At 44.3% G+C, this 13296-nt stretch overlaps 2 protein-coding genes across 2 annotated transcripts; one reads left to right on the top strand and one right to left on the bottom strand.

Moving 5' to 3' along the window:
* Nucleotides 1-1854: 1854 nt before the first annotated feature.
* LOC147981337 (uncharacterized) lies at nucleotides 1855-6583 on the top strand. The gene is made up of 6 exons (XM_087515937.1): nucleotides 1855-1874; nucleotides 2309-2648; nucleotides 2775-3001; nucleotides 4926-5209; nucleotides 5335-5600; nucleotides 5701-6583. Exons 1-6 carry the CDS (start codon nucleotides 1855-1857, stop codon nucleotides 6274-6276), a joined length of 1713 nt encoding a protein of 570 aa, XP_087372063.1. The 3' UTR covers nucleotides 6277-6583.
* A 227-nt stretch (nucleotides 6584-6810) lies between these two features.
* LOC147981336 (uncharacterized) lies at nucleotides 6811-11266 on the bottom strand. The gene is made up of 9 exons (XM_087513933.1): nucleotides 11003-11266; nucleotides 10454-10659; nucleotides 10092-10148; nucleotides 9426-9792; nucleotides 9139-9338; nucleotides 8487-8563; nucleotides 8034-8135; nucleotides 7713-7908; nucleotides 6811-7400 (listed from the first exon to the last, which is right to left on the bottom strand). The coding sequence occupies exons 2-8, from the start codon at nucleotides 10553-10555 to the stop codon at nucleotides 7815-7817; spliced, it is 999 nt and encodes a 332-aa protein (XP_087370059.1). The 5' UTR covers nucleotides 10556-10659; nucleotides 11003-11266; the 3' UTR covers nucleotides 6811-7400; nucleotides 7713-7814.
* Between the last annotated feature and the right edge of the window lie 2030 nt (nucleotides 11267-13296).

The raw sequence follows: 13296 nt of genomic DNA, 5'->3' as shown, positions 1-13296 counted from the left end.
GCATAAAGGATGATGAGATGATGGACCTACATTTCACATTATACCTGATATGAACTGCAGTTACCATAACTTTGCTTGCCACCTCATAGATGTTGAAAAAAAAGTCTTAACATCAAGGAAACTTCAAACGATACTTCCATGGCATCACAAATGAATGACTTCCCGGCATAAATTGTACTGCTAGAATAAGAAAATTAATGCAAGATCCATGATGTGTTCATTACCATTTGTGTCATCCTCTGTATGGTACTTAAGCTATTCCTCTGAATCTGCTGAAAACTGTCTCACCCTCGAGATCTTTAATAAAAGAAATCAACATTTTTGTGATTTAAAGTTCTTTTTTATATGTGATGGTCCTAGCATTCCAAAAAATATCAGAAATATTCTGAACATAATCTAACGACAGAGGAAAAAGTAATATACACATGTAATATTCATCTTCACTTATTACCTGGGTTCACTGGATATGACTACCTCAACATCTACACATGTTTCTTTTCCCTGCAGCTAAGGAGCAAAAATGATATTCATTTTCTTTAGATGTCTTGACTTATAATCCCATAATATATAAGCATAACTAATTACGTAGAGTAATACTGGGATAAATAAAGAAACTTTAATTCACATTTTCCCTATTTGCATATAGTAGTAGCCAGATCTATAAAAATTAAACATCAACTCCTTTGTCATGTAAGCATGACGCACTAGCACAAAGAAGTTGCCGGATTGTCGAAAACCTATGACACTGTGAGACTGAATGAAGCTTCGCATTCAATACTCGTCATTCATGTGTTAAGAGTCTAGCACATAGGTCTACAGAAACAGGCAAGCACGCATCTGAACATAGGTAGCAAATTTAAGCTATCTCGGTACAGCATGTTTGTGTATAAATTGATGAAGTGCACAAATAAACTGATGACAACTCCAAGCTGGCAGATAGCCGGACGGAGACCGAAACATTGGCCAGAGTAGAGCCAAAAATGAAGCCGTTGGGTATCACCGATCCGGCAACGAATTGCACAATGTATGTATGTAGCATGATGGAGCGATCAGGAACAACACCTGCAGCCCAATCATGCAGCTTAGACCTGAGGCACTAATGCATCATCGATCTGCATCGCCCCTGAGCCTCCAGTGATCCCCCGATTTGGTCCCTGAATCGACCCCCAAATCCCTAGAGTTCCGTGGCGGAATACATGGGCGCCCGATGGAGCGCCATGGTGACGGCCCTGCCTACCTAGTGCCTACGCGCGCTACCGGCGGGGGGCGAGACCGGCCTCGGACGGGGGAGATCCGGGCTGGCCAGCCAGACCGGACTCGATCCGGCTCGGTTCTTCATGCGGGAGGTCATATGTAAGCGAGGAAACGAAGGGAAATCCGAGGAAAGATAAGGGCTTCCTTACCGGGAGGAGGACGGTTTCTCGCCGGTGCTCCGGTGGAGATGGGCGGCGAGGGTCTCCGGAGGAGAGAGGCTTCGGGGCGGCCTCTCCTGGTAAACGCCCTCTGACTTGTCCGCCGTGCGCGGGCACTTCTCGTCGGCGGCCGCGGGCTCCTCCCCCTCCTCGTGCTCGCGCTTCCACGCAGGGGACTGGTGCTCCTCCTCGTCCGCGCCCATCGCCGGCCGCCGGGAGGAAGGAGAGAGAAGGGGCGGGCAGAGGAGGAAGGGGAAGGGAGGGGGGAGGAGGAGGTGGGGTGTTGCACGCGGCCGGTGCTCGCCGGAATCGGCCGGCGTGGGTGGGGGCGGCGGCGAGGAGATCGTGGGGAGAGGAGCCGGGGTGGGGTGGACCGAGGAGATTGTGCGGAGTTCCTGAGATAGAGAGAGTGGTGGGGTGGGAGTGGATTGGGCCGGGGTGGATGGTGCAGCAGTGGACACGGTTAGTAATAGCGTGGGGTTCTTACCTGCGCTATAGCTACCTACTTAGTAGTAGCGCGGGTTTTATACCCCTCGCTACTACTATGACCTCTTTCAGGGGTATGATGAAGATCATTTAGTAGTAGCGCGGGTTTATACCACTCGTTACTACTATCAGCTTATTAGTAGCGTGGTTTTTATACCCCACGCTGCTACTAATTAGCAGTAGCGCCCGTTTTTAGACCGCGCTACTGATAAACTTCTGTGTATAAGGTTTTCCCTAGTAGTGAGTGGATGGAAAGTTGGATTACATTGGGGAATTGGTGGCAGAGATGTTCATTCCAAGGGATAATTTGTTGTTTGGAGAATCATGTAACTATGCAGAAGATATTCATCAAGTGGATAGAGGTCACTTCAGAGGTTCTTATAGCTACAAATTACATTGGTTACTTCCAGAAAAAAAGACAGTGATGATCTTATGTTCCTGTCTGATGATGATTCAGTGAAGAGGATGGACATTGGATTAAAAGATGGTGGTTATGCTGATGTTTTTGTTGAAGAAATGAACATGCCAATTCAGCAGGAGCACTTTGTTCGTAATACAGAAATGGATCAAGACCAAACCATGCTATCTCTTAGTGATGAGCAGTTTGACATATGTGTAGGTGATGAGCAGTTTGACATATATGCAGGTTTGTTGTCAGTAAATGTAAAAGAAACTTACTCTAGGCACAAAGGGACAAAATTACCACTTATTAGTGTGAAAGTTGTTGACACTAAAGTGGTTGATGAGATGGTAAGTGCTGCTGAAAAATCTCAAGTTAGTGCATCCTCTGCTCATGAAACAGAGGGATATGTTGCTGCAAGTCCAACTAAGTTGGAGACATACTTTGGTGCAACATAAGTTTCTATACCTCCTAAGATGGAAGTCAGAAGAAGGGCGGTTGCTGCAAATGGAACTGAAACAGTAGCACAATCTGTTGCAACTAGATCTGAAATAGTTGGACAGTTTGATGTAAGAGCTACTAAAACAGAGAAAGAAGTTTCCGCAATAGTTGGTGCAGATAATGATATATCAACTGAACATGTTCCAGCGGAAGCACCTCCTCCTGTTGACAAATCCGATGAAGAGGATGATACGTCCATTTTGTATCATGTTTTCCTATTGTTATTTATTATGTTTTTATGCATAATAATGCTTTTTCGAGTAATTCTAATGCATTTTCTCTCATAATATGCTAGGTACACACAAAGAGGGAGAATACCGACAGCTGGAATTCTGGACCTGAAAAGGCTACGTCGGGCTACCTATTCTACACAACTCCAAATGAGCCGAAAGTTCACGAGGAATTTTTATGGAATAAATAATAATTATTGGAGCAAATAAGTAGTAGAGGGGGCCCACCAGGTGGGCACAACCCACCTGGGCGTGCCAAGGAGCCCAGGCGCGCCCTGGTGGGTTGTGCCCTCCTCGGCCCACCTTCGGTGCCCATCTTCTAGTATATAAGTCATTTTGACCTAGAAAAAAAATCAGGGGAGGACTTTCGGGACGAAGCACCACTGTCTCGAGGCGGAACTTGGGCAGGAGCACTTTTGCCCTCCGGCAGAGCGATTCCGCTGGGGGAACTTCCCTCCCGGAGGAGGAAATCATCGTCATCATCATCACCAACAACTCTCCCATCTTGGGGAGGGCAATCTCCATCAACATCGTCAACAACACCATCTCCTCTCAAACCCTAGTTCATCTCTTGTGTTCAATCTTTGTACCGGAACTATAGATTGGTACTTGTGGGTGACTAGTAGTGTTGATTACATCTTGTAGTTGACTACTATATGGTTTATTCGGTGGAAGATTATATGTTTAGATCCATTATGCTATTTAATACCCCTCTGATCATGAGCATGATTATCATTTGTGAGTAGTTACTTTTTTTCTTGAGGTCATACGAGAAATCTTGTTGCAAGTAATCATGTGAACTTGATATGTGTTCAATATTTTGATGGTATGTAGTTGTGATTCCCTTAGTGGTGTCATGTGAACGTCGCCTACATGACACTTGACCACACTTGGGCCTAAGGGAATGCATTGTGGAGTAGTTATTAGATGATGGGTTGCGAGACTAAAACCCTAGTTTACGCGCTATTCTGTAAGGGACTGATTTGGATCCAAAAGTTTAATGCTATGGTTAGATTTATTCTTAATACTTTTCTCATAGTTTCGCATGCTTGCGAGGGGGTTAATCATAACTAGGAGGTTTGTTCAAGTAAGAACAACACCTAAGCACTAGTCCACCCACATATCAAATTATCAAAGTAGTGAACACAAATCAAACTAACATGATGAAAGTGACTAGATGAAATTCCAGTGTACCCTCAAGAACACTTTGCTTATCATAATAGACCGTTTTGGCCTGTCCTTTGCCTCAAAAGGATTGGGCTACCTTGCTGCATTCTTTTTACCATTACCATTACTTGCTCATTACAAATTATCTTGCTATCAAATTACTCGTAACTTATAATTTCAGTGCTTGCAGACATTACCTTGCTGAAAACCACTTGTCATTTCCTTCTGCTCCTTGTTTGGTTCGACACTCTTACTTATCGGAAGGACTACGATTGATCCCCTATACTTGTGGGTCATCAAGGCTCTTTTCTGGCACCATTGCCGGGGAGTGAAGCGCTCTTGTTAAGTTGAAATCACTAAGGAAAAATTATGACTATGTGCTGAAATTTGTTGTCACATGTTACTATGGAGAACAATCCTTTGATGTTTTGTTTGGGCTATCTTCACCTCGACTGGAACCACAATTAGTTACCCCTCAACCTACTGCACCTACTGAAAGTATTGGTTATGAAATTCCTTCGGGTATGATAGAACAACTGCTAGCTAATCCTTATGTAGGAGACGGAACCGAACATCCTGATATGCACTTGATATATGTGGATGAAATTTGTGGATTATTTAAGCTTGCACGTTTACCCGGAGATGAAGCTAAGAAGAAAGTTTTCTCTTTATCTTTGAAGGGAAAATCATTGGCATGGTATAGGCTATGCAATGATCCGGGCCCTGCAGCGTCTTCACCGATGCCGCTGCCGTCGCTGAGGTACTGGATTTCGCGGACAGACATCAGCGGGAGGCGGAGCGAGAGGACTGGGAGGCGGTGCTGCAAGGGCGGCATTACGCCGACGAATGCGCAGATGACGATGAGGACGGCAAGACCATGATGAAGACGCCGATGGCGCAGACCGTCGACACCCGGCCGCCGAACCAAACATTGTCCAGGGATATACAGAAATCAAAGGCTTTTCTCTGGACTAGATACCACCAGCTACACCTCCTACACCGACCCTCACCAGGTAAGCTAATTTTATGTTGCACAAGCAAATCTTTTTACCAATCAGTACTAGCGTTCTTCTTTCCTTTCCAATCTGATGATGATGATACAAGTGGTAGTATGACCCAAACTACTTGATTTATTCAGCTCGGCCGGGTCCGATGAGATACGCTTCGTGTGAATTTGGTGGTGATGACAGATGCCTACACAATCCTGTCCCTATGCTACAGTTCCTCGATGTTATGGTCGAGCTGTATACGAAATCTTACTGTTTCGTCAAGTTTTTGCGTGAGAATATGGTACAATCGAATAATATCGACGTCTATGGCGTGATCGCAGTAAGGGATCACCTGGATTTCTCGCGCAACTACATTTTCCATTGCTCTAGAGAGAATGCACAAGCAGTTGACCCAGTATGTAATCCTTCCTTCTTTCATACACATCCTTGATGTTATTTATGGAGAATATATCCAATATTAAGTCTGATTATCATTGCTCTTCCCTACATTTTAGAAAGGTGGCTATTTATGCCTGAGGAATCCTGCAAGAGGAATACTCGCAGCATCCTGCTTGATCGAAATTGATATAAAGGCCAAGGCCAAGGTGGCTGCTGAAGACTTGACTATTGTCTCCGGTTGCCTGAAAGCATCTGAACAGTTTGACCCGTGGAGACTGAACCATGTCGATGATATCAACGGCAAGATTACACTGGAAACATGTGTTGTTCCTAGAGGCATGGAGGCTACTATAGACCTGGATTTTGTGGAGGTGCCTGCAGATGGCTTTCTTGTGCGCATGCGTGGCAACACTGTCCTTTCCCAAGGCTCCTACTCCTTCATCGATGAGCACTGCCGTGACACAGTTGGTTTTATACCATCCAGCGGGAAGCACATTCAAAAGTTCGTTGCAGCCGTGAATCTAGGCGACACGCTGCGTATAGACTTCATGGAGGAGGGCCAAGACGCGCTTTCATTTGTGGCGTCCAAGCATGGCGAAGAGGAGCAGACGTATCGGTTTAGCAATGGAGCGTTGGTCTCGGTGCGAGTTGTGTGGTCAACTATATTAAGTGTAGACGACTATGAAGAATGATCAGTGGCGCCCAGTTTTCAAAGTCAGTTCCTTTGTCGGTGTTGGAGTAGCCTGAGTTATCTTTTTCTTAGATGGAAGGCCGGAGAGAATGATATCCTATTTGCTATTTTAGCCTTGGTGTAAGTGTGCACAAGTAGATGCTGATTAGTGCTGTAATAATGTTTAAAACCGGTTGATCCTGACTTTTTCGGTGATGGTGTAACACTGACGATTACATGGTTGATCATTTAGTAGATGCTCATTAGAAGTTATATGAATGGTCAATGTCACTTATTCGTGTATTTGAAGGGGCACTTATTTCTGGTCTGCTGATCATATAGTGCTAATGCCAGTTCTGGCAAACTTTGTGAAACTTGCCCAAAATAGTCTGTCTATGAATTTCTGAAATTATAAAAAAAAATTAAACCTGACATATAATTGAAATGTTTTTCATAAATGAATTATGTTTGGCGCTCTTATGAAATCAGCAAAGAAGTTTTTTTTAAGCCAGACGCAATTCAAATTCAATGTAACTCGTGTGTTTTATCTCTGTAAGTAGAAATGAGAGAGAAGGAAGAAGAACTTGTGTTTGACACTTATGATATGAAATCAGAGAAGCCAATCAAATACAAGAACTGAGACGCTATTACACTTATTCCTCATATAGTGCTTAATTAAACTGTGTTCCAAATATCTCCCTTAGCCATATTGCAAGCTTGTCCTAGCTCTTTACTTTGAGAAAAAGGTTCTCGGATAACCAAGGTAATCATAGGAAGATACTGTTAGGTAGAAAACCCTAAGCTAGGGAAAATTCTAGAGCAAAATACTTTTGGTGTTCACCATGCGCTGCCGTCTTCTTGCTTTTGTTTCAGATAAGATAAGAGCTCGGACTGGGATCTGAAACTGGATTAGGGGGACTAGAGTTTCCTCCCTTACAGAAAAAGAGGGCTTTTGCCAAATTGAGCTCACTCCAGTTTTCAGTACATATAGGAAACTTTCTGATGCATTACTAGCAAGTAGACTTGCTGGGCCACTGTAAAGCATCTGCAACCAAGTCAGTAGACAATGGCAGAACAATGGCTTCTCCTGCCGATTGATTTGAGCGCTGTATTCACCCAACCACGCCCTTCACTGTAGCACTCTACCTGACAAGTTTATCCAACATAAAGGTTCCAACTGTTAGTTAGTCAAAATTATAAGAATAAGAACAGACAAGTTCATACATCAGGAGTTTCCACACTGACACACATACATACATGCAATGCAACCACAAGTTTACTACTCCCTCTGTAAAGAAATATAAGAGTGTTTAGATCACTACTTTAGTGATCTAAATGCTCTTATATTTCTTTACGGAGGGAGTAGTATGTTCTATAACTATATACAATTTGGACATTAGCAATCTGATGCTTGATAGATTTACTGATGCAAGCATAGATCTTGGTGTAGCTACCTACCACGTCTAAGATGTTCTGTTCTGGATCTTCCAGGCCACCGAATGTGAATATCGAGCCACCAAGCACGGCTGAAGAATGGCACGCCTTGGAATACTTCATTGGTTAGACTGCCACCCATGATGGCATCCTTGGGTCGTACAGCTCAACAGTGGCCACCCCTGCTCTAGCCTCAGGATTGTAACCACCAATCGAGTATCTGAAAGCAACAAATGGCAAGACAAGTTAGGTATCTGCAACTCATGACTACACCATCAACAATGCTTGGAGGCAAGTTTTGGTGGATCCTCCTAAGTTGTAAGAAAGAGCTAGCTCCATACTTACATCTTCTCATCAAGAACTGCCAGCGTATGGAAGCATTTTTGTGTACTCATCGTTGGGAGCATTTTCCAGTGAGGTTCCCTAGGATCAAGTCTCTCAGCGCAGCTGGCAACCAACACCATAATGTTAGCCAAAAAAGTCCATGTATTATTCTCACTTCAACAACAAGTTCACCACCATGAAAGCCATAGGAAATAGTCTAATGAGCATTGTGAAATGATTCATGGGTTACGGTCTGATTGTATCCCTGATAATCAGTAGATTAAGTGCTTAAGTCTAAAGAAACGATTCAGTTGATTACAGATTTACACTAGTCATTCAGTGTACAGTACTTTAACTTTAAGCCAATTATTTATCCACCTTTTTAAATAGAGGATTCGCATGGGATTCACAAAGTCATTAATCAACATGAGTTTGTAACAGTAGCTCTACATACAGGCAGCAAAAGGACATCACCTCCAAGTTTCAATACCAGCATATCCACCAACCGCATAAATCGCACCATTGACTTCCACACCAGCTAGAGCAGAGCGCTGAGGACCAAGTGGGATAAGTTATTCAGATAAAAGAAATCATCACATCCTACATAGGTACAAAATCATATCCCAGAACAACATTATAAAGAACTAAGTAAGAAACCAAACTAGTAAGTAGAAAAATAAGATGGCATTTTGAGAGCACTATAAAAGTATGCATTTCCTTGAGCAGATTATATCTCTCCACGACTTGTCCTTGTTTCAGGCGAGGTTTAGGTACATTGTAAAAAGTAAAAAGATGGTAAAGACTGTTGTCAACGATAAGGAAATTTGCAAAATGAAAGCAAATAAACGATGTAGACTAATAGCTAAGAGTTTGAAGCAATTCTAAATTTTTTACTATCTCAAATGAAAACCCAGTAACTAACAAGCTAGTTAATCAGTAACCACATTTTTTTCTGAAGAAAAACACCACATTATTTCCTTCTTCTGGGTAGAGTACTATCAAATCACTGGTAATTTTATTTTCTTGCTCTGCAACATATACAGCAAACCCAAGATCAAATCAAACCATTACTTAATAACGGTAAACTGAATCAAGGATGATATGTTAAAAATGTAGGTAGCTATACCTTTTTCAGCATAGGCTGATTCTTTATCCACTTCCCATATGCAGGATCGAAGACCTCAACATCAAGAAAAGATTCAGAACCATCTCCACCACCAAATGCATAAATTTTCCCACACAAACTAACTCCGGCAAGGTTTGCCTTTGCACGGGTCATTGGTGGGCATAGGGTCCAATCATCAGAGGTTGTGTCATAACAGCAAACTTCATGATAAAGATTAAAAGCACATATTAGGGCAGAAACGGCAACCAGAAAGATTTTGGGAAGGTAAACATAAAAATGATCAGCACCTGCATCAATGCTGCTTCCATACGGATGATCAGCACCGCCCAGAACAAATATTCTGTTGTCTAAGGCAACAGTAGAGTTAAAAAGCCTTTCATCCGGCATTGGTTTCATAGGTATTAGTACGTCCAGGGAGGGCGAAAAGCATGAGAAACCTAGTGACGATGGACAAAACATGTCATCTAGACCACCAACAAGATAAATGACGTCTGAACCCAAACACTGTTTAATCAACTGGTTTACTGAATCATCTAGAGGTAAAGGGTCTATTTGAGAATTCAGGTTCTTCACAGTGCCATTCAGCTCAACAACTTTTTTCAGTAACCTGCCATTTTCTCCACGTAGGTATTTGACTTTGTCGATGGAGCAAGCCTGCATTCAATTATGCCAAAATATCAGGAACATAACACCAAAGGAAGCTAATTAGTAAAGGGTTTCCAACATTTAAAAACTGTTTGACCCTCCACATAAGAAGATAGTAAACTTGTTTAAACTACAGTCTACCTGAAAAGTTAACTACACGTAAGAACTTTTTCATATATGAGCAAATTCCATTTCATCATGAGTTAGAAGGATGACAAACATCTTATTGTTTCCTAATCTTTAAGATCCAAAGGTTCAGTGTAACATACATAAGGCATTTGAACATGGTACATCATTTGAAAACAGACCTGTTTCTTCTCCATAGTCGCTACACGCTCAGAGAGCTCTTCAACCACACCCATCAACTGCAGAGACAAAATAAATGTGAGATATTTGAAGATAGACAATAAGCAGCATTTTAGCAGCGGTGACATTTGAATTAGACAAACAAGAAAGCAGGATGTTGGCAACACAAGCATCTGTGGGCAGTTACAACTCGTATTGTTTGCTTCTGAATAGGATTCATAGTCCAATCTGTGCACTATCAAAGTAGAATGCCTTGAATAAGCTTCAGGCAGTAGGCAAAAAGACACTAGTGTTACCAATCCATGAGAGAGTGCAAGGCATGCGACAGTGACATTGCTTAAACTAACGAGCAGCATACACATACCTGGTCGAATAGCAGCACATCCTCAGTGCCAGAGGTGCTACAGCCAACACTTTCAGCGTAATGCAGCCCTTGCAGTACCCCTTCCCTGTCACGTCGCTCCATTTGCCAGTGATATTCTTCTGCGGATTTCAAGACCTCACGAACAGCATCTGGATCCACGAAGATCCTCCACGGACGGCCAAGTGACTCAATTGGACCCTCAAAATCTGCATCCGTCCGTCCGTGAACAATGAAAAATGAGATACTTTGCTGGTACCCATATCAGACTATCAGATACAAACATCACAAACATGTAAAATGAACCCATGTACAGTAGGTAAATGTTAAAAAATGTCAAATTTCTAGTGCCCCCTATCGTTTGGGACCTGGGGTGATGTGGTCGTGAAGGATTCGAGACCTAGGCCAGCTTATTAACACACTGGGCTTAATGTTGCGTGTTGGGAACATGGGCTCAGTGTAGGTTAGGGTAACTACTGGAGTACTATATGAAAAAAGAATTGAGTTTCTCGGAGGAGGTCCCTAGCGAGTAGAGAGGAGGTGTGCGCCTACCATCGGGGAGGAGGGAGGGGTCGGGGGGGGGGGGTAGCTGATGCTGCCGCCGCCGACGATGAGCTCATCGTGGATGCGGCGCTCCTCTTCGGTGGGCTCCTCTTCCACCCGGCACGAGATGTCGACGATCCGACGCCGCGTGTCCTGGGTCATGTTGGCCCACGCCTCGTCCGTGAACATGTGGTCGAACTCGGGCGGCCGGCGCAACTCTTCCATTGGCGGCGACGGCGACGGCGGCGGCGGCGGGATTCGAGAGTGGGAACTGTCGGCTGTCTCTCGTCGGCTAGGCGCTGTCTCCCAGTAGCGTCAACAAACTAGGCGCGTGTCTCATGGGCCAGGCCCATCCCCGGTTTTTGGGCAGCCGGTTTTTTATTCGTCCTTTTTCCTGGGAGGGTGCTGCAGGCCGCCGCGTGGCGACTCGTCACGAGCGGAACAGAGCGCTCGAGTGAGGTTTTTTTCTTTCTATGGCATGGTTTTTTAATGGTATGTCTAAAAAAATGTTTTTATAATGGTCCAATACGTTGAAGTGTACTGCACGAACGTACAAGGCGAAGGTGTTGCTAATATAGAAGCAGGTAACTAATGCTCCATCCCAAGTCTGTATCTCATGTGACGGTTGGTTACTCTAGCGATAGGATAGGCGATCGTCATGTCTTAGGGTTTCTGCCGCATAGATCAAATCCTATCAAGGGCTGTGCCAAGATCTAGTTACCCATCCCTCCCTCCACCATAATCATTTCGTGTGTGCTAGGGCGCACGATCATACACCACCCACACCAAACCTAGTTTCGTCTGGCGTTTCATTGGAGGGTGCTCGGGGACCATGGGTCGGTAAAAGGATTGATGAAGAGTCCAAAATTGTTGGAGATGGAGAGCAAGGGGAGGAAGATCATCTGGAAGGAGGAGAAGGAGGAGGGGGCCGGGAGGGGGAGGAAAGGTGTGTGTTGTGGAGCCACAAGCCATATCAAAGATCCTGTTAGATAAGCTGGCTCACGCAGAGGCACTAGCCAATGCTCTAGCTAGAGTATGATGCTCTATGAGGGGTTTGGACTGCAAAGACATGGGAGAGAACATCTTCTTGTTCACGTTTCACCAGCCGACAAGGAAGAGAAAAATACTTGAGGATGGGCCATGTAAATCAGGTAAGGCACTCTTAGTGGTGAAGGATTTTGTCCCGAGTAAAACTTTGCTGAATATGAATTGCAAATGGGTGTCTGTGTGGTGTGCGTGAGGATCTTCAACCTACCCTCGGTAAGATGTGTCGGGATGCAAGCGAAGTCGTCAGAGGTTTCATAGGGGAGACTCTGGAAGTGTATGTGGGTGTAAACGAGGTGGCAATTGGCAAATTCCTTAGAGTTAAGGTTCGTCTAGATATCTAGGAGCCCCTTATGCGAGGTTTCATGATAGAGGAGGATGAAGAGGACGGGGAATGGGGGAGTGATGATAAAACTGATGTGTTCCTCTGGTGTAGGTTTCAGTATGAGTTCCTGCTTGATCTTTGCTTCACATGTGGGAGGCTCGGCCATGTAAATAATTAGTGCAACATCAAGTTGAGAAAAAGGGGAGGAACCCTAATACAGAGCATGGATGAAAGCTTCTATACCCCGTAGGGAGAGTGACACGGGCCAAGGAAATTTGTGTGAGGGATGAGCTTCTGGGTGGAAGAAGTGGAGGGAGCAGAGTTTTAACATTGGCTCATTCAAAAGAAACTTGCATACTAACAAGGATGCTTGGAGGAAAAATAAACCACTGACTCTTGGGGACCATAAGGGGAAGGTTGGAGCATACCGGGAGGTGCTTATCCCACTTAAATCACTGTCGCCTGCAGGAGAGGTGAAGGATGGAACTAGTGGGAGTGGGAAACAACCGACCTTTGGGGTTACAAAGCTGAGTGAGATACAAAATACTGGAGGGTCGGAGGAAGTTAAGGGCTCGAACAAAACGGATTTGAATATGCCTGGTAAAGGGAGAAGTGTAGGGGCTTTGGGTGGAGAGGATCTGCATGCGGGGAACCGGGGTGGGAAGGGGGAATGAAAATGTTCCAAAGAATAATGGAGAAGGGAAGCAGTGCAGTAAGTTCCAGAGACAAAAGAGGAAAGGTTTAAAAGGGGATCAACATCCTCTTGAGGTTCGTGTGAGAAATAGGAGAAGTGGGGACAACATGGAGGTGGATGATGTGGTGAGTGATGGAAAAAGGAAGGCCAACATCGGGGAGCAAACACCACAATCTATTGAGGGATGCTGGAAACACCCTGCAAAGACTAATGAAACCGATTGCCTATAACTGCTGAAGG

This window comes from Triticum urartu, chromosome 3A (assembly GCF_056163025.1).
Source record: "Triticum urartu cultivar PI428250 chromosome 3A, HENAU_Tu73, whole genome shotgun sequence".
Classification (NCBI taxonomy): domain Eukaryota; kingdom Viridiplantae; phylum Streptophyta; class Magnoliopsida; order Poales; family Poaceae; genus Triticum; species Triticum urartu.
This window is presented reverse-complemented; position numbering and strand designations above follow the sequence as displayed.